At 54.4% G+C, this 19081-nt stretch overlaps 1 protein-coding gene across 2 annotated transcripts in view; it reads right to left on the bottom strand.

Annotated features, from left to right (window-relative positions):
• CCNY (cyclin Y) overlaps positions 1-19081 on the bottom strand; it is a 104792-nt gene that overhangs the window by 8612 nt on the left and 77099 nt on the right. For both annotated transcript variants that reach the window (XM_040992611.1, XM_040992610.1), the window contains 4 exons: positions 13278-13378; positions 8860-8895; positions 6702-6759; positions 6456-6575 (listed from right to left, as the gene is read on the bottom strand). In XM_040992611.1, the coding sequence (XP_040848545.1) occupies positions 6456-6575; positions 6702-6759; positions 8860-8895; positions 13278-13378 (315 nt within the window). The remainder of the gene's footprint in view (positions 1-6455; positions 6576-6701; positions 6760-8859; positions 8896-13277; positions 13379-19081) is intronic.

Genomic DNA, 19081 nt, shown 5'->3' with positions numbered 1-19081 from the left:
TGCACCTTGCATGCCTCCGGGGCAGGAACAAATCCCAGGAGCCACCAGGAAAGGCGCGTTCAGCGAGTGTCCCCATACATAAACTAAGCAACAAGATGAGAGCGAGCCTTATTTTTGTGGATTTGTAGATAGCTTGATTGATGCATTTCAACTGGCTTCTATCAGTTACACAAATATGTGTGGTACAATGTGATGCTTGGATAAGGCAAGCATGATGTCACTGCACAGGTAGGAGGCTTTGGTGTATCTATCGCCTTCAACATCGTCTATCTTTTTGTGTGGCTATGAAAAAACGTCCCCACTGGCTGCGGTCACCCACTGGCTGCGGTCACCTATTGGCTGCGGTCACCCACGGGCTGCGGTCACCCACGGGCTGCGGTCACCCATGGGCTGCGGTCACCCACTGGCTGCGATCACCCACTGGCTGCGGTCACCTATTGGCTGCGGTCACCCACTGGCAGCGGTCACCCACGGGCTGCGGTCACCTACTGCCCGCTGCCCTCTCTGACCCTACCAAGGGACCGGCATCATTCCGGACCAACATCAGCCGCCTGGTGTTCCACGTGGGACAGAGGGCAGGTGGCGTATTTTGCTAAGTATCACATGCTGCAGGGTCATCTCTGTTGCCCAAAAGGACAAGACTGCACCCTCTTCCTGGCTAGGAAAACCTCTGACTGCCTGGCAGTCACCGACTTGCGCTGCACACTGTAGCTGTTGACAGGCCAACTTTGGAAGTCTCTGTGGTAACACATCCACAGCACGGAATTCACTCCCTTCATGCCTTGCACCGGCAGCTACATTCCGGCCTTTCTTCCGGTGACTCTTCTGGGTGCCCCGTGGTGGACTCACTCACTTCCACTTGCCTGGCTGACTCCATCCCATGGCAGCCCACATCAGAATCCCCACCCTGCTTAAGGCTGACCCGAGTCACCTTGCGTACATTTTACTTACACATGCTGTGTGTGTGTGTGTACTCGTGTGTCACGGACACGTGGGCTGTGTGTGTGGCTACAGGCTGTGGGGAACGATGCAGCCATGCAAACAGGTGTCCACAGATCTGCTCAAAGCTCCGTGCTTTGGGGATCTTCTGGGCCACACGCACAAGCTGACCTTTGAACTCTCTGCATGGCTACCCCATCAGAAGCTTCACATCTTTCTGAGTGCTTGCTAGCTTCTGGTTTCTTACAAAGCAAGTCACCATGGGCCCAGTGCAATGACTCAACTGGCTAATCCTCCACCTCTATGCACATCCCATACGGTGCCAGTTCATGTCCCAGCTGTTCCACTTACGTGGCCTGGTAAAACATCAGTGAACGGCCCAAGCCTTGGGGCCACGTACCGGCGTGGGAGACCTGGGAGAGGCTCCTGGCTTCAGATCAGCTTAGCTTTGGCCATTGTAGCCATTTGGGGACTGAACCAGTGGATGGAAGACCTTCTCTCTGTAAAATCTGCCCTCCAAATAAAAATTAAATCAATCTTTAAAAAGAAAAATCACCCTAAAGGTGACAAGACATCTTATGGGGATTTTGACAAACCTAGTAAGGAACAGCTAAAGCAACCTCATTTCATCTGAAGTTAGAAAACAAAAGCAAGGATTCAGCTTGAACTTGGACTTTACAAAAAAAAAAAAAAAGAAGACGACCATGAAGTTCCTCTCTTTCCTCTCCCGGGGTAAAAATCTGATTATGCAAATGTCTTCACTTCCCAAACCATGACATTATCATCTGTGTAGCTTCTGTCAAATCTATTCGCAGAGCAAAGCTCCTGCACCAGAAAGGGAACTTGGACACACACATCATGCTTCGCTGTTTAACAACTTGTTCTCTTTGTTCAGTATTTCTCTTTATGTACTGAAAGGGACACAGAGAAGGAGACAGGGGGAGGAAGGAGTTTCCAATGGCTGGTTCACTCCCCAAAATGCCCACAACAGCCAGGACTAGACAGGTCAAAGAAAGAGAGCCTGGAACGCCAGCTGGGTGCCCCACATGAGGGCAGGAGCCCACACCCCTGAGCCATCTCCTGCTGCCAGGGGCACTGGCAGGAGGCTGGAAGGGAAGCAGAACAGCCTGTGCTCCCAGAGGAATATGGGTGTTGCCAGCAGTGGTATAACCTGCTATTTGCTTTCTAAAACACATGCAATCTGCCCAGTATCGTCTGCATGCTGGTACAGTCTTAAACACCACCAGCTGCGAAAGAGGGCATGCCACTTGGGACAAGCCAACGTTAACATGGAAAGCAGTCAGCTGTCCATCAATTCGGTCACGTGACCAAGAGACAGTCGCAGAGGAACGAGAGCAGCACAGGCAAGCCTGATTCGCTGCCCCAGTGTCTACCCAGCTGGCGTCCCCAGTGTGCCCATCACTGGACACACAGCAAGAGCAGCACATCAGATGGGCTGGCGAGGCTCCAGCGGGGGCAGGGGGGTGGTAGCAGCAGCTCAGAGACCTGGGCCTGACCTGGGGACACAATGCAAGAGCCTGACAGGGGTGTCTCACGTACGAGTAGGCGCCGAGGCCAACAGCCACAGAGGACAGCTGCTGTGGAAGAGCCCCCTCGTGCTTGCTGCTGGCGGGACACTGTCCACTGAGCCAAGAAGGAAGAGGCCAAGTCCACATGGTCACAAGTTGCCACTGGCCGCTCTCTCTGAATGTGCAGGTCTGGGGCTCCAAGGGGGCATGGGGAAGCGTGGTGCACATATAAGGTCCTGCAGAGGGACAGGACCTGATGGGACCTGCTTCCTGCGAGACTGGAGGACGCACAAGGTGGAACTATGTGTCTGGCGCCACGGGGCTGTGCAGGCTGCACTCAGGACACAGGAGAAGGAAGGGAATGAAGCGATGCCTTCACCGCAGTGGCTGCAGGCGGTGACCGGGAGTGGGGAACGGGGAGGAGCTGGGGCAGGAGGGGCTGCAGGAGTGGAAAGCGGAGAAAGAGGAACGATGGAGTGGGCTGGGGAAGAACCACAGAGGGAGGACACCAGGAGAGGAGAAAGCAGAGGCAGAAGTAAAGGAGGGGAATAGCATTAAGGGATGCCCGATTCCTGGGGAGCAGGGTAAGGCCAGGGGGCTTGGCAGACTCCTCCAGAATTCCTCCGACCCTAAACCAACCAAGAGAGCCCAGTGTTTCCCTGCCACCCACCCTACCACCAAGCTACCAGAAGCTTTCTTGAGGCTTATTTTGGCTGCAGCAGTGAACAAACGAACCCAAGAACCCTGACAGTGCAAGGATGGGAAGCAGGAACCACCTGCTCTGCTGTCCCCAGCTGCAGGCTGGAGGACAGCGGGCTGGAACCCAAGTGGGTGACGGCTCCTTTGCCTAGGCGCTTCCCGGTCTGTCCTTGGCGCTTCATTTATGAAAGGGTCATCCTAGAGTCTCACTGCTACTGTCAGTGTGTGTGGGGACAACACAACAATGGAATTATCTTTTAGTTCAAGTCTCCTGACACCTGCAACAGGCAGGGCAGGGCCAGGCCAAAGCCAGGAGTCTGGAACTGCATCTGGGGCTCCCACGTGGGTGACAGGAGGCCCAAGCGCTTGAGCCAGCAGCACCTGCATGCCGGCAGAAGCTGAACTGCGAGTGGAGGAGCCAGGACACAAACCAGCCATTGGCACGCAGGCATCGCGGGCAGCACTGGAAGCCACTGCATCAAATGCCTGCCCCTAGGACTACTATATTTCAAAATTCTAGAAGCAAAATGCCAGAGCTGTGCTAGGAGGTTGTTTGCTGGGTAAGTGGTGAGACAGGGAACCGTGACTGGTAAGGTCTTCGTGGATTTCATGAGTCGGGGGACCCTCCTACCTGCGTCCATCAGGGAAGACAGGCTTTACCGTCTGACCTGCCTCTCCCTTGGTGAAATCTTGAGTTCCTAGGTGACAAAGCCCTCGTGTCACTTCCTGTGCGTCGGACACCACGCACGATACCAGGAAGGGTGGTGCTTGCTGGTGCCTGCTTATGGGACATCCCTGTAGGCAGGAATGGAGGGAGACCCCCAGGAAGAGCTAGCCTCTCCTGGTGGCCCCGGCTCAGTGTAACAAGGTGGCTTTACATATTCCTGAGCTGCAGCACCTTCGCTGACAGATGCCAACAAGATACAGCAGATCCTATCTTACGTTTGGGAAAATCCAGCAAGTACCTGCCACGCGGGACACTGTGCCACGTGGGACACTGTGCCACGCGGGACACTGCGCCACGCGGGACACTGCCTGGGCTCCCTGAGGTGTGAGAGGACACGCGCCCTAGCCAAGACACGGCTACTCAGCAGCGTGTGATCTGGTGGGACTGACAAAGCTGAGCTGCGTTAAAGGGTCACATGCAATTTCTTTAGGAAACTCACACTTGTCTGCCAACTTAAAAAAAAATCTTTCCTGAACGTGTCCAGACCTTCGTTAATAGGATCTCTCCTACTCGATTACTCGATTTTCAGATTCAAGTTCATGGGAATGACGGTCCCCAAGCAGTGTCTCTGGGAAACGCAGGTGGAGGAGGCTTTGTGGAGCTGCGAGGAGCCTTCGCTTGACCGCACCTGCCTCAAAGCATGCGGGGATGGGGAGGTGTCCAACGCACACTCACACTTCCACGAGCTGAAACAGCAACAAGCAGATCCTTTTTTTTTTTTTTTAAGATTTTAGATTTTATTGTTATTTGAAAGGCAGAGTTACACCAGAGAGGAAGGGAGAAACAGAGAAATCTTCCATCCACCATTTCACTGCCAGAGCTGCCATCGAGGCCTCCCATGCAGCTGCAGGGTGCCCGAGAATTTAGGCCAGCCTTCCCTGCTTTCCCAGCACATCAGCCAAGAGCTAGACGGGCAGTGGGGCAGCCGGGACACACACCAGTGCCCACACAGGATGCCAGCACCACAGGTGGTGAGTCTACCATGCCACGGGCACCACACCAGCCCCCTACAGTCACGTCTTCTGTGGTTAAGATTTTTGGAGGGATCTTCATAACACACACACGATTTCATGGATTCTGTCAAACTCCAATATTACTGGCTGGACTCTGTTCCCCCTTCCAATTCCTATGTTGAGTTCCTATACCTCCTGTGCCCCAAATGTGCCCTCATTTGGAAAGTCTCTACAGAGGCGGTCAAGTTACACTGCAATCATTGGGGTGGGCCCTGATCCATTCTCATTGGGGTCTTTAGATAAAGGGGCAACAACGTAGAGGCACACACCCATTGGGAGACAGCACCAGGGCTCCTGGGAAGCTGGGTACCTGAGAGCCCTAGGAAGCCTGACAAGGATGCTGAGACAGTGTGACAAGTGGTCCTGTGGCGACAGGACATCCAGATGCAGAAGAAAGAACGTGGGCTTCCAAGCTCAGAAAATCCAAGAGTCAAAACCACAGAAACCTGAGTGAAACACAGAGCTAAGTCGTCAGAGCGTGGGTTCTGTACTGGCTTATCAGATGAGACACCACAGGCACACGTGCCGGAGAAAAAACAGTAATAAACCCGGCTTCATGAAAACAAAGACCACCAAAGCGATGAACGGGACTTCTGACACGGTGTCCCTGTCAAAGGGCTTGTTCCCAGAATACACACAAAATCCTTGCGACTCCATCATAAAAAGTCCAAGGACTCTGCTTTAAAATACACTCAGGAATATGAGCGGACATTTGTGCTGAGAAAATACATGAGTGGCTGACGCACGTGTGACAAGATGCTCGACTTCACTGCCCACCCCACCAACGCACCACTGGAAACGACAGGGCGGAAGATGCTTCGATACCGAATCTCCCAGTCACTGACCCAGGCCCTACTGTCCTCGCACCGTACGCTGCGTGCTCACCTGCCTCAAGTTCCTCTTGCCCCCAGAGCTGTGAGTGGAGACAGAGTCGACAGGACAGATGTGTGGCACACACACGAGCCACGGGGCTAGGGGAAGGTGGGGTCCACGGCCTCATGACGCTCGGCACGCCATGGGCTTGGGGACGCCTGTGCACCTGTAAAGCTGATGGCCGACACGGGCCACGGGGTGGGCTATGCTTGGGTCCATTTCCAGCAGCAGGTTCCGCTGCACAGGGGCACAAAGGGGTGTTTTTCCTTCCCGAGTCTAACGAGAAGCACTGCCCCCGTGTCTTTCGCAAATACATTCCAGACACGTTTGTGCCAAGCAACGAGGGAGAGGCCAGTAGGCCATGCTTGCTGCTAGGCTGGTGCCCAGGCAGCGTGCACATGGCCATCACACGGCCTCGCCTGGGTGTCAGCCCTCATGGGGCGTGTCCCCCACAGCTCACCGCTGCCCTGAGATCTCGGTGGGGCGGTAGTGACAGCAGGAAATCACCGCCTCACCCCGGGGTGGTGGTTTCAGTCTTTCTCAACTTCTCTGGTGTGGTTTAAAAACCTCTCCAGCTGGGACACTGACACACACCCTCCCCCACTGCAAAGCCTGTACCCGCATCGCACGTGTCCCGCGGTGGACAGTCCCCGGCTGGCACCACGAGCCACTCACCAGGGTGACGATGGCGCACTCGGCCGTCAGCTGGGCCGCACTGAACAGGGTCCGCACAAACCGGTAGATCTGCTTCTGCTCTGGGCTGTGCCTGTCGTAGTCGGGCGGTACTTCGGATTTCTGCGGGAGTCGGGAGGGGAATGAAGGGAGTTGGGGGGGGGTTGAGGTGACTGCTCACCCGACAGAGGCAAAAGGGGAAACCCCCCACCCGGCCCACTAAGCCCGAGGGACGGAGGGGGAGATTACCGAGAGAGGGTGAAGGTTTTCATCAAAAATATCTAAGAGCATCCTTCCATCTGAGTCCCTGGGGAGGAAGACAACAGGAAAATGGGGTTACTTCTGCAGGAATTCGGGGCGTTCTCTGTGAGACAAGACACAGGCTCTCTTCCCATCTGCTGAATCTCAAGGAGCAGAGCGGCCTATGGAAATGCTACCATACACTCACAACAGCTTATTTTATTCCCGAAAATATTTTTAAAGCTATTTTTATTGGAAAGGCAGAGTCACAGAGAGAGAGAGGAGAGACACAGAGGGTGATCTTGTATCTCCCGATTCATGCCCCAAATGGTCACAACAGCCAGTCCAAGACCAGGAGCCAAGAGCTTCACTCAGGTCCCCCATGTGAGCGCAGGGGACCAAGAACCCAGGCCATCTTCCACTGCTTTCCCAGGACATTAGCAGGGAGCTGGATGGGAAGTGGAGAAGCTGGGACTCTAACCAGCATCCATACAGAATGCCAGTGCCACATCTTGAAGTTTAGCTTGCTATGTCACAGCATCAGTCCCGCTGGGTGCAGTCTTTAGCCATTCTGTTTGAATAGCCAATGGAAATGATGGCCTGGACCACATTTAGTTAAGACACAAGACCAGACCCTCGTCCAGAGCTTGCCATCAGACGGGATCTCAGGAGATGCCTCAGAAAATTCTCACAGCATTGCATCCTAATGGCTGAGCAAAGGCTGAAGCGCCCCTTGGCAACATCATCGCCACCTTCTGGTCGGCGGTGCGAATTACAACCTGCCCCTCTTGACAGCTCAGCATTGCAAATGCAAACAGGGCTGAGTGAAAAGGCTTGAAGAAAGGCAGGTGCAAAGAGCCAGGACCAGGGAGGGGCTCTCCCTGACGGCCCAGTGTTTAGGACAAGTACCCGCCCATCACCATGCCGACCTGTCAAGTTTTGTCTGAAAACTTGTCTGAAACAATCAGACTGGGAAGCCATCGTCCGGGTGCCCAGGGACATTCAGTAAGTGCCTTGCCAGTGGGGCCTAGGATGCGAGAGACCACACAAGCTGTCCCAGGACATGGCCATCCCGGACAATGGCTCAACGCTCACTTTACGAATTAAAACACGGAAAGCCTAATGAGACAGTTCAGTTTTCCTCTCCGACATCTGCAGGGCAGGAGCCAGCTGCAAAGCTGCGGCCGTTCGGCTGTGCTTGCTGCACACAGAACAGCTGGGATGCAGAGGACCAAGGGTGAGCCCCGGCAGCTTCTGAGCACAAAGGGGCTGCCCCTTCTGGGTCCGCCAGGTGGCTGACCTCCTTCCGGTCATCCACACTCACCGGGAGGCAGCTTCAGTCTGTCCCACTCTGGGTCACATTGCTTGCTGGTGTTTATCACACAACATACCTAAACACCCCTGGCTGTGCCCAGGTGGCTGTTCTTAGGAATGAGAAAGATGCTCTGGAGAGCACACACCAAAGGGAATCACCAACCCTCATTTCCTCTCTGCAAAAAATCTGTTGTCCATTAGGTGTGTGGCCAAGATGGGAGAAGCTGGGCTTTGCAAATGTCTTTTTAAGTTTTCTCACTGTTAGGAAAAATAAAACCATTTAGGAAGGACAACCTCAAGGTGTGAAAGAGACTGCAGGTACTCTGATGAAGTCCCCATGCTTGGAGCCCAAGTCTCAATGTCGCAGTAAAAAAAAGTTGGGGGGGGAGGGACAAATGGATGCGATTTCACGTTTTATATAGAAATAAACATCGAAGGCCGCTACTCCCTGCAGGAACGGAATTCAGTTAGCTGAATTATGACTTCCAGGACGCTTCCTTTCAACAGCTGAAAGGGACACCAAAGTTTAGCTGGCTCCAAGTGATGTGCACGCCGTAAGCTGCAGCTGTACCTGGCAGGTGCTTCAGCGGCCATCATGTACGAGACGGGGTGGAAGGCAAGCATGCAGAGCACCCAGGGAAGAGGGGCGGCCGGCCGGGCTCCACCCCGCTGCCTTCCCCTGCCACACACACCCGGCTGCTTCGGATTCACACCTTTTGCTACCTTTAGAAACTCCACTGCGTCAGGAGTCAAGAGTACAGAACTCGGAACGCTGCGCCGAGTACAACAACAACAAGGAAAAAATAAAACCGGGAGAAGCACGACAGAAGAAGCGAATGAAATCTCCACATACCTGTTCTTGATGTGGTAATATATTGCAAGAGCTACACTGTAAAACAAGAAGCAGAATTTCAATGTTTCCAGACACAGACATTCGCGCTCCAGTGAAAGGCTCAACCGCCCAGCTCGTGACGCCATCTTCATTGCAATGAGCAAGAACACAACCCCTTCCAATGACAGAAACCTGCATCTCGGGAACCCTCAGAGCCCTGCCCTGGTGACCGCTCTGCTGCAAATGCTGACAATCAAATCGCTTCGGGAACCGTCAATTCGTCACCCACCAGCTTAGCTAACTAGCAGTTTCCCCGTCACTAACCCACGGCGCTTGGCCGGTCCTCTGCTTCAGCACTGTCTCACAATGCACAAGACTCAGCCATTCACTTGCTGAAAATGGCTCGTTGACTTTTATTTGTAGCACAACCTGTATTTTTATTTTCCATTCCGAATGATCTGAATTTGATGATTTATATTCTATTCACCTGAACTTTCTTTAAAAAGTTTTTCTCCCTAACTATAATATACTTTATGATTATTTCAGTAGGCCTTTTGAGAAACGCAAGAAACATGAAGAAAAATAACCCCTTTTCCCAAAGGACGTCTGGCATGGAGAATCACTGGTCTATAAACTGTGTACATGAGCAGGCGGACATCCCTTTAGCATCACGCTAGCAGTTTTCTGATCATTAAGACATTCTTCAAAAACCATGACTCTAAATGGCTAACTGTAACACTTAACATGGCTGTTGGTGTGGTTAACTTAACCTCGGGCTTCTAGGTTGCTACCGAACACTCAGCACTTATAAACACGCAGTGAACATCTTCACAAATGCTTGCAGAGATTATGTTACCTTTATTCTTTCGCCTCAAATTACTCGAGCCCCCGGCAAGCTGCGAGGTGCCCAACACACACGGCCTTGCAGCTCTACAAAGAGCAGCACAGCGTGGGCCTTGCACAGATCTTCCCACCTCGCACCCGCTCAGAGCCACCCGCACCCACCTGGGATGTGTCTGCAAAAATGTTCTCCAGCTGGACGGGTTAAAGAGGGTACTTTGATTCAAACCGAGGTTTTTAAGATCAATTTTTATTCATTGGAAAGAGTCACAGAGAGAAAGATTCTCCATCTGCTGGTTTGTTCCTTAAATGGCTGCAATGGATGGGGCTCTTTCGGGAGCCAAGGGCTTCACCCAGGTCTCCCACATGGGTGCAGGGGCCCAAGCATGTGGGCCATCCTCCGCTGCTTTCCCAGGCACGTCAGCAGGGAGCTGATCAGAAGTGGAGCAGCTGCGTCTTGAAGAGGGCTGCTAGTGTTGCAGCTGGTGGCTGAACCCGCTGTGCCACAGTACCAGCCGCTCACACCAAACTTCCAAGCTCACCTATCAGGTGGGCTGAGTGGTTCACACCGACTTCCCAGGCGTCCCTCCTTTCCTCTGGTTCCTGGCTCCATTCTTCTGTGTGCAACATGTCCTGAGCATCTCGGAGTGTAGCTCACGGGCTCCGCCAGACCATGCTGTGGTTCACCCAGAGCAAGCAACCAACACGTGGGAATGCAAGGTGGACACAGACGAGTCTGTCCCCAGCCGCCTCCTCCTCCCCCCCGGGAGGCTCCAGCTGGGCAGCCCGTGGGCTTGCGGTCTGCCTGGGGCGCAGCAGGCAGCAGGCAGCAGGCAGCCACCCCCCACCGTACTCCTGGCCTTCCAGACCTCTTCGTTCCATCTTTCCCCCGACTCCCAGAGCGTCCAGGCTGAGGAGCAAGCCAACCGGTGTCAAAGGACTTTGCGGTTGAAAACAGAGAAGGCGATCAGGTTAAGTTTTTCTTTTTCTACGGAATAGCAGACGTGTGTGATCCTGCTTGACAATCGGAGACGCCACTTCTGACAGCAGGTGCAAGGCTGGCTGATTTGGGTGGAGGCTTCCCGAGCTCTTTTGCTCGGCCACCTTCCTCTGAGACTGCGATGGTTAAGTTTTCATCCCTGACCTGCTAGTTCCAGTGAGAGCACTGGATCCAGGCTGGACCTCCCTGGGCCCAAGGCCACAGCAGTGGTGTTCGAGGCCTGACTCCTTTGTTCAGTTAATCCATCCTTCCTCCACAGCGCGGGGAACAGACGGCTCCTTGTTACACACCGGCTGTGAGTCACATGAAACATCAGCTCAGAAGAAAGTGTCAGAGACGGAGACTGTCCTTCTCTACCCACAGGTCTGGCTCCTCCTGATCCGTGAGCATCCTCCGGACCAGCCGTTCCCCATCTCCTTGGCCCAAAGCAACACCCAACATAATGGCAGCTGCCAGTAGCCATGCCAAGGCAAGTGGGATCACTCAGCTGAGCAAGCTGCCCCTGCCTGGCCAACCTGGCTGCCTGCCATCCCGAGCGCAGGAAGGGGACCCGTGAGCTGAGTGAGCATAGAGCTAGGCCTCCCTCCAGGGCCCCGGCTGGCTGGTGCTGACAGGGCCTCGGGAGGCTGGCAGCATTTTTTTTCCCCAAGGGATGGGTTGGAGCCAAGCAGTGGACGAATCCACCAGAGGGAAGAGGGAGTGTTCACAGCTGGGAGCTGGGAAGGCGCAAAACAGCCAGGGCGTCCTGGGTTGCTTACATGGCAACCGCCTTGCTTCTCACTTTCAGCTGAATTAGGAATGCACCCCATGACCCTAAAACCTACAGATGCTACAGTGCAGGGGGGCCACCCCATGGCAGTCAGGTAGAGGACAACAGCTGGCCAGTAGCACCTTTCACTGCTCTTGGCTCAGTGCCCCCTCAACTCACAGAGGGTGAGGGGGCTGGGAGCAAACGTGAAACCCTCAGCCACTGCCGTCAAGCTTCAGGCAAGTCCCGGTGGTGTCCAGGTAAGAAACCCCACCCGTGGGGAGACAGGCATGGCTAAGGCTGCCAACTGCCTTGACCTTCTCTTTCATCGTGAGCCACGAGCTCACCCCTCCAGCCCACCAACTGTGTCACCTTTGGGCCACCAAAGCTTGGCTCAGACATGGCCTCCTGAGGACCGGGAGCATTCCCTTACAGTGGCAGGACTCGATCCCAGCAGAGACACTCCCAGTGACACAGGACCTCGGCAGCTGCAACCTCATGGCTTCTAATAGCCAGGAGGCTTGAGGGTCTGGAACTAGGGCAGGCGAGGGTAGGGAGTGGACAGTGGGAGTTTGCTGCTGACAGGAGCAGGGTGCCCTGCACTGGGCTGCCATTGGGGTGTAGCATCTTACTGCCCGCTCTCTACACTCCTCTCCCTTCCGCAGGCCCCCACCCCAAGTCCCCTGGCAGTGTGCGGCAGCCATGGTATCCACAGGGACATCCGGTCTTTGCAGTCGGCTCATTTGCTGCGGCGGACTCACACGGCCCCTGCTTCCTCAGGGAGAGCAGGGAAGACAGTGCTGGAGACAGGGGCAGCCAGCAGCCCCGGGCTCAAGCAGACGCTGACAGGGTTCAAATCCCGGCTCTCCAGGTTGCTCCTCCAGGCTTGATATCACCTTCCAGAAAACACCTTTCCAGAGGTGCCGCAGCCAAGTCCAGCCCGGGCCAAGCTCTCGCACACACACAGACACACACACACACACACCCTGCACAGCAGGCTGCACTGCCACCTGGAACTGCAGGGACATGGAGGAGGCAGGAACCTGGACATCACAGCAAGGGGACTGCACACTTTCTGGGGGCTCCAGACTGGAGGCTGGGGTGCCATCCTCACTTCCGTGTGACGGGTACTTGTCATGGAATAATTCTTACACAGAAACCTGAGCATGACTTCACACGCTAAGTGCAGGGCTGTTAAAGGAGTCACGTCTTTTAAGACAGAAATAAATCATGGGGGAGCCGTGGACCCGGCAGCTCTGCGACCACTGGCCAGTGTGACGGCTATCGCAGCCCCACTAGGATACGGCAGGGAAGCATGTTCCCCAGCTCTTACAACAAGGAGCCCTCCGTGTGTCCTACCATGTCCCAGAGAAGCCCCCTGGCCACCCAGCCAGCCAGCCCCTTAGTGGAGCGTGCCAGGGGTCAGAGCTCAGGCCTGCGGGCACCCGCGTGTTCCTCCGCCCAAGATGCTCTCGGCTGGAGCCTTGGGTCTTGGCCTGGCAGCACAAGAACCTCCCTTATATGCAAGTACTCATGTAGTTACTCACTAAGCCAGGCATGGCTTCCCTGGGGGAAAAGGGTGAAAAGCAGGTGTGGATGACAGACACCCGTCGCCTAGGCAATGCTTAAAAATTATTTCCAGTGTTGTACCCTTCTAAGCCAGAAGCACTCTGTAAAGGTGATTTCGAGTTCCCCCACATCGTAAATACCAGCAGCACTTGTTCAGAAAGGTGCCCTGCATGCTCCGTGCTTCCTGCCCCCAGCCCGATCGTTCCCCAGCCCCCACCGTGCCAGACCCAGGTAAAGGAGCGGCAGAGGTGCGCAGGGAAGCCAAGGTGTCCGCATACCCACCATTTAATTGTATACTTGAGGTTCGGTTGACTGACTGTGCTATCATCTAGGAAAATAGTGGAACAGGAGCTGTATTTCCTCGCTATTTGTCCTGGAGGGTGCTGGAAAACAAGGGCGACAAGACAGAGACAGGTTACTTGGGCAGTGCCGGGACGGGGGTCGGGGCTGTTCCCCCTCATCCCAGCCTGCAGCCCCACCCCAAAGACTCGACACCAACCGCGACTCGGTGTGGCTGTCACAAAGGAACGGATGTCGCTATTGCCCCGGGGCCCAAGGTCCTTCGGATAGATGGTGAAAACGGGGAGCTCACGGCAGGGTGTGGCAGGCTGCACCTGCCCCGTGCCTGTGTGGGGCACGGAGGGGAAGCCTGCGGCCAACCCAGCCGGCCATCTGCCTTGAAGGCGCTGAGATTCAGACGAGGGTGTGTGGTTGTTCACTCACTCGTGGGCTCTGCCTGGCTTGGAGCAGGGAGCAGGGCCACGCGGAACACAGCCCAGCTTAGTCGGACTATCTCTTACACCACTGGAATCTTAGCAGTTGAACGTCTTAAAGCAATGGGGGGAAAACGTTTTCCTTTGTTGGGGCAAGATGCATTTTAAAGAGGAAACGTAGCTGACACTGTTGGAAATACAGCCTCTGGGTGGCCTTTAGGCAGCGTGGGTGTGCAGTGCTGTGGCCAGAGAGGGAGAGACAGAGATCCTCTGTCTGCTGCTTCACTCCTCAAAACTGCCACGACAGTGGAGGCTGGGCCAGGACAGAAGCCAGAGCCCGGGGCTCCATTCACGTCCCCCACACATGTGGCAGGGGGCCAAGCACCCAGACGCACCAACGGGGAGGTGGACTGGATGAGAATCGAGCCCCTATGAGCTGCTAACTGATGCGGCCGGTAGCTTTAATCCCCCGAGTCACGGCACTGGCCCCTAAGACTCATTTTTCTCAACAGGACAAGAGCTTTGGGTTCTGGGGAGAACTGCGGGACAGAATTCTACTTCCAAAATGGAGTGGAAAGGGAGTGGTATCGTTTACATTCTGATGACACCCAAACACTCGGCAGACCGCTGGGCAGCAAAGGCAGACGACGGGCGACAAAACAGAGACAGGCTGCCTGGGTGGCGAGCAAAAACCACAATGTGGACAAGCCATGTGTCTCCCACAGCAACTAAAAAACACAGGTTCGCTGGGAATCACAGAAACACCTGCCTCACCTGCCCAACCTCCAACAAAACTGAGATCCAAAAGGCACGGACTTAGCAAAGGAAACATGAAGGTTCATTATGCCACAGCCACTTGTGTGTGCCAAGATATCCTTACACCCGAATGAGGTCAGACTGGTGACAATTCGGACACCCAGTTCCTCACGTGGCCGCTAGAGGGCACTGCAGCCTGAGGCAGCCTGCTGCTCGTCCCTCCCCAGGCTCTGCTCCTTTTACACCAACAGGTGTGGGACCCACAACCACAATGAGGAAATGCAGACGCCAGGTGTCTCCCGGGCATCTCTTCCTAAGCTGACACCTCCATGTGTCTGTAGGGCGACAGGACACGGTCCCAGCAAACCTGGTGGCATTTTCACATCTTTAGAAATAATCACCTCTACTGAATGAATTACACTGTTCACAGCACATCATTCTGAAAGCATTCATACCCGGTCTTTCTCTTTCTTGCTCTTACAGCAATCACCCCGAAGTCACACAGTACATACATATCGTACAGTTCTAACGGCAGCTCTTGGGGGTGGGGTGGTGAGCTTTCCCAGCCGTTCCCAGGTGACTGCAAGCAGACCTCCAGCTGACATCACCCACATGGACACCCAGGGTCCAGAGGATGTCCCAGGAGACCTTCAGAGAGGCAGCCAAGCCCCAGGGAGGTGCCGGGGAGGTCGACGTGCATTCCTATTACCCCCTGTGGTTTCCACTATTTCCGCTGTAATGGCCCCTTTGGGATTAAAATGTGCAAGGAATTACAGAAGGGAAAAAAAAAATGCAGCCAGAAAGGGAGAGAAGGGCCAGAGATGATCTCTGGAAGCTAAGGACAGCCCCAGGAGTCTGAGAGCTACTGCAAAGCCAGCCACCCGAGGGACAAGGGTCCAAGGGTCGTGGCCCAGATTGTCCCCAGGGCTGGTCTGCATGCGTCATAACCCAGTGCCTTAGCTTTCCGGGGAGATGCCAAGCCCACTTCCAGGCACTAACTGAAACCCCACAGCTGGCATGTTACCAGGATGTTTGGCTTCAGTGCACACGCTCTGACCACCTCCCGGGCACAAAGCCACTTGCTGGACGTTGGGACGACCACCACTACGGGGCTTCTCCCAAGTTCCCAAACAGACGGGGACAACCCTGACACTGCAGTGTGCGAAAGCAGCAGGGCCCCGTGCGGCCACAGCGGGCGGTGACTAGGCACCAAGGAGCAAGACCTAGACACATGCTGGGACGAAATGTGGGGCATTCCCCCTGAATGCCGGCAATAGCCGGGGCTGGGCCAGGCAGAAGCCGGGAGTCATGAAGCCCAGCTGGGTCTCCCACGACGGTGCGAGGGTCCAAGGCCTCGGACCATTTTCTGTGCTTTTTTTTTTTCTTGGTGCATTAGCAGGGATCTGGGTGGGAAGTGGAGCACCCAGGCAGCAGGCAGGCGACACAGGTGGCACGATGCCGGCCTCCTGGGTCTACTTTCACAAAGGCTTTGTGTCCCTTTTCAGACTTCACTTCCTATCTCCCTGCCCCAGAGGCCCCAGAGCCAGACAGAAAAGCTGAAAGCCAAGGGATTATAGCAGTGAGGTCCCAAGTGACAATGCATGGCACAGAGGGTACTGCAGCACACGGAGCTGAGGGCCCACCCGGCCAGGATCGGGGCGCTCTGAGCCCAGCGGCAACTGGGTGGCCCGTGCCCTCTGATTCCAGGATGACATCTCACAAGTGTGTGACCCAAGAATAGGCTTCAAACACAGGAGCTCCCACGGGACAACAGGCTGGGAGTTGTGTAAATACAACCCAGCAACGAGCCAGTGGCCCCTTCTCCGTGAGCCTGGACAGACACTGGGGAAGCCACACCCCCTGCCGGCCCGGCCCACTGGCCTCCGACAAGCCAGTCCACCTTCCTGGGGCCACGTCCTCCTCTGTGCCTCTCAAGGGAAAGAAGGCAGGCTGGGCACCGGCCAGGTCGGGAGAGTCTCCAAGTCCCAGCAGGGTGAAGGGGTCCACACACACCCCACCTGTGCTGGCAGTGAGAGGCTCGATTAGAGGGAGGGAGAGAAGCAAAGATATAAGGAATGATTTAAATGGAGGAGCAGGAAGGAGAAGGCGCCGAAGCAGGCACGAGGCCTCCGCACCCATCAGAGGCAGGTGCCCAGGCTCTCTGGCGGCATGAGAAGCCCACGCTCCAGCACACGGCTCTGCTGAAAGGATTTCAAAAGCAGAGCGGGCTTCTTTCATCCTGCTGGATCTCCACTTTGTTGCTGAGGTCCAGCTCGGTCCTCATCCTCCTCACCACACAGGGCAGGCACGAGGCTCCATGACGCTCACCACACCCCTGCTGCATTAACCAGGAATCTCCCCGAGACGAACCAGGGTGCCGGCTGTGAAAGCCCCGCGCTCTGGATCCAGCTCACTTAACCGTCCATGTTCATGGCTGCAGCGGACGAGCAGAACCCAAACAGGACCTATGCTACAAGGAATCCCACTTCCCTCTCATGCAAAGCTCAAATGAAGAAATCAATTCCAAACTGTTCTGTTTAAGAAGAGCAGACACAGGACTGGAGGGTTATGCCTCTGCCTGCAGCAGCAGCACAGGTTTGAATCCTGGCTGCTCCCCTTCCAATCCAGCTCCCTGTGGATGCACCTGGGAAGGCAGGGGAGGCCACAGTGCTTGGGCCCCTGTCACCCACATGGGAGACCTGCTGGAGCTCCAGGCTCCTGACCTCAACCCAACCCAGCCCCCAGCACTGGAGCCTTCTGCTAAGTGAACCAGAATATGGAAGATACAATTCTATTCTCGCTCCCTGTACTTTTCAAATGATAAACAAACAAATCTTCAAAAACAAAAAACAGACACTACTCAAGTGAGTACTTCCAAGGAAGGAATCCTGAGTCTTGATAATTATGGTAAAAGCATATATATCCTCACTCGAGACACCAGAGACCACCACTGGGGCTGATACTGAACCTGGAAAATCACATGCAATTTACCTGAATCCAGTGACAACATATTAACGCTGTGCCGTTGGGCACTTGGTACACCGCCATCCATCCATTACCCAGGGCAGTGTGGTCGGGAGACAAACCAGCTGAGACAGAAAGACCTCCCAGGGTCTTCCTCCTGGAAGAACAGGGGCCTTCTGGCTCCCAGGTCAGCAAACCCTGTGGCTTCTGCTTGCCTGGAGAGACAAACTCTTCATGTGCTTCATTTCCCTGCAAAGTTCTTACATGTGTCACCCCTCCTTATTCCACAGGGCATGATGGCAAATGAGCCGGGACTTGGTTTTTCCCCTAAGTTCTCAGCAATGCTGTCACCAAGTGGCGGGATGATGCTCCCAAAACCAGACGAAGGCCAGAGTCCTCCCAGGCTGACCCTGAGCCTTAGGAGCCGTCAACACGCTACTTACAATATGTAAGACATCTCTGTATTCTAGATGACTTACTAGAAAACAAGTAAAAAAAAAAAAAAAAAAAAAGGCTGGGCTGAGCTGGGCGGCCCAGCTCCTGGTCTCTCGGTCTCTTCTTTCCCCTCCATGTCAACAGTGAGGACGGCCTGGCTGGCAGACATACTGTTGAGTGTGAAAGCCGCAGAATGGAAGCCGCAGAAATGGAAGCAAGGATTAAGACAGAATTAGCTGCTGCCAGCCAAGGTCCTTATACTGAGAATATACTTCTTCAAAAAGAAGAAGAAGAAGAAAAGAAAGGGGAAAGGAGGGGAGGGGAGAGAGAGAAGGAAGGTGAGAGAGGAGAAGAATGGAAGAAAAACAAAAGTCTGGGCTCAACGCAGTGGCTCAACTGCATAATCTTCCCCTTGCAAGTTGCCAGGACCCCATATGGGCACCAGTTTGTGCTCCACTTCCCATCCAGAACCTGCTTGTGTTGTGGCAACGCAGCTAAGATGGCTTAAAGCCTTGAGATCCTGCACCTGCATAGGGGACCCGGAGGAGGCTCGTGGCTCCTGGCTTTGGTCAGCTCAGCTCCGGTCACTGTGATCATTTCAGGAGTGAATCAGCAGATGGAAGATGTTTGTCTCTGTATCTCTGTGTCTCCTTCCCTCTATAAATCTGCCTTTCTTTATTTTTAAGAATAAATCTTGGGGGGGGGGAAGGCTTAAAAAAACAAAAGCAACAAAACTCAAAAAGCAACAAAACAGAGCATAGCCATTTTCACTATCTTTTGATGACATATACAAGGAGACTTCAAAAACTCTGTGGAACTGGAATGAATAAAGAGGCCAGTTTCCTTGGAGATGAATTATTTTGGCATCCATGCAAACAGAGTTATCTTTCCATGCCCTAAGTGGTATTTATTTCTTTTTCTTCTGCACCAAAACAGATGTTATTTTAATTCCATTTTCCACCAACTTCTCCGGGGACCCTTGCACCGATTTTGCAGGGGTATTCTGTCCATGCTTTGTCATCTGGGTCCAGGGAGGAGACCACACGTTGTGAAACGTGTGCACACACACACCCCCAAGGTCAGCACGCTTCCCTGAAGGGCAAGGATCCGGCTACGGACTTCTCTCTCTCACTGCATCCTGTCCAGATTTGAAAGGCTAAGGAATACAACAGCATAAAGTCTCTTTCACGAATGGTTTTAGGGCCAAGTCGCTCAAGG

Source organism: Ochotona curzoniae, unplaced genomic scaffold (assembly GCF_017591425.1).
Source record: "Ochotona curzoniae isolate NIBS_2020 unplaced genomic scaffold, NIBS_Ocur_1.0 contig_78, whole genome shotgun sequence".
Lineage (NCBI taxonomy): Eukaryota > Metazoa > Chordata > Mammalia > Lagomorpha > Ochotonidae > Ochotona > Ochotona curzoniae.
The sequence above is the reverse complement of the archived record's forward strand: the minus strand, read 5'-3'. Positions and strand labels throughout refer to the sequence as shown.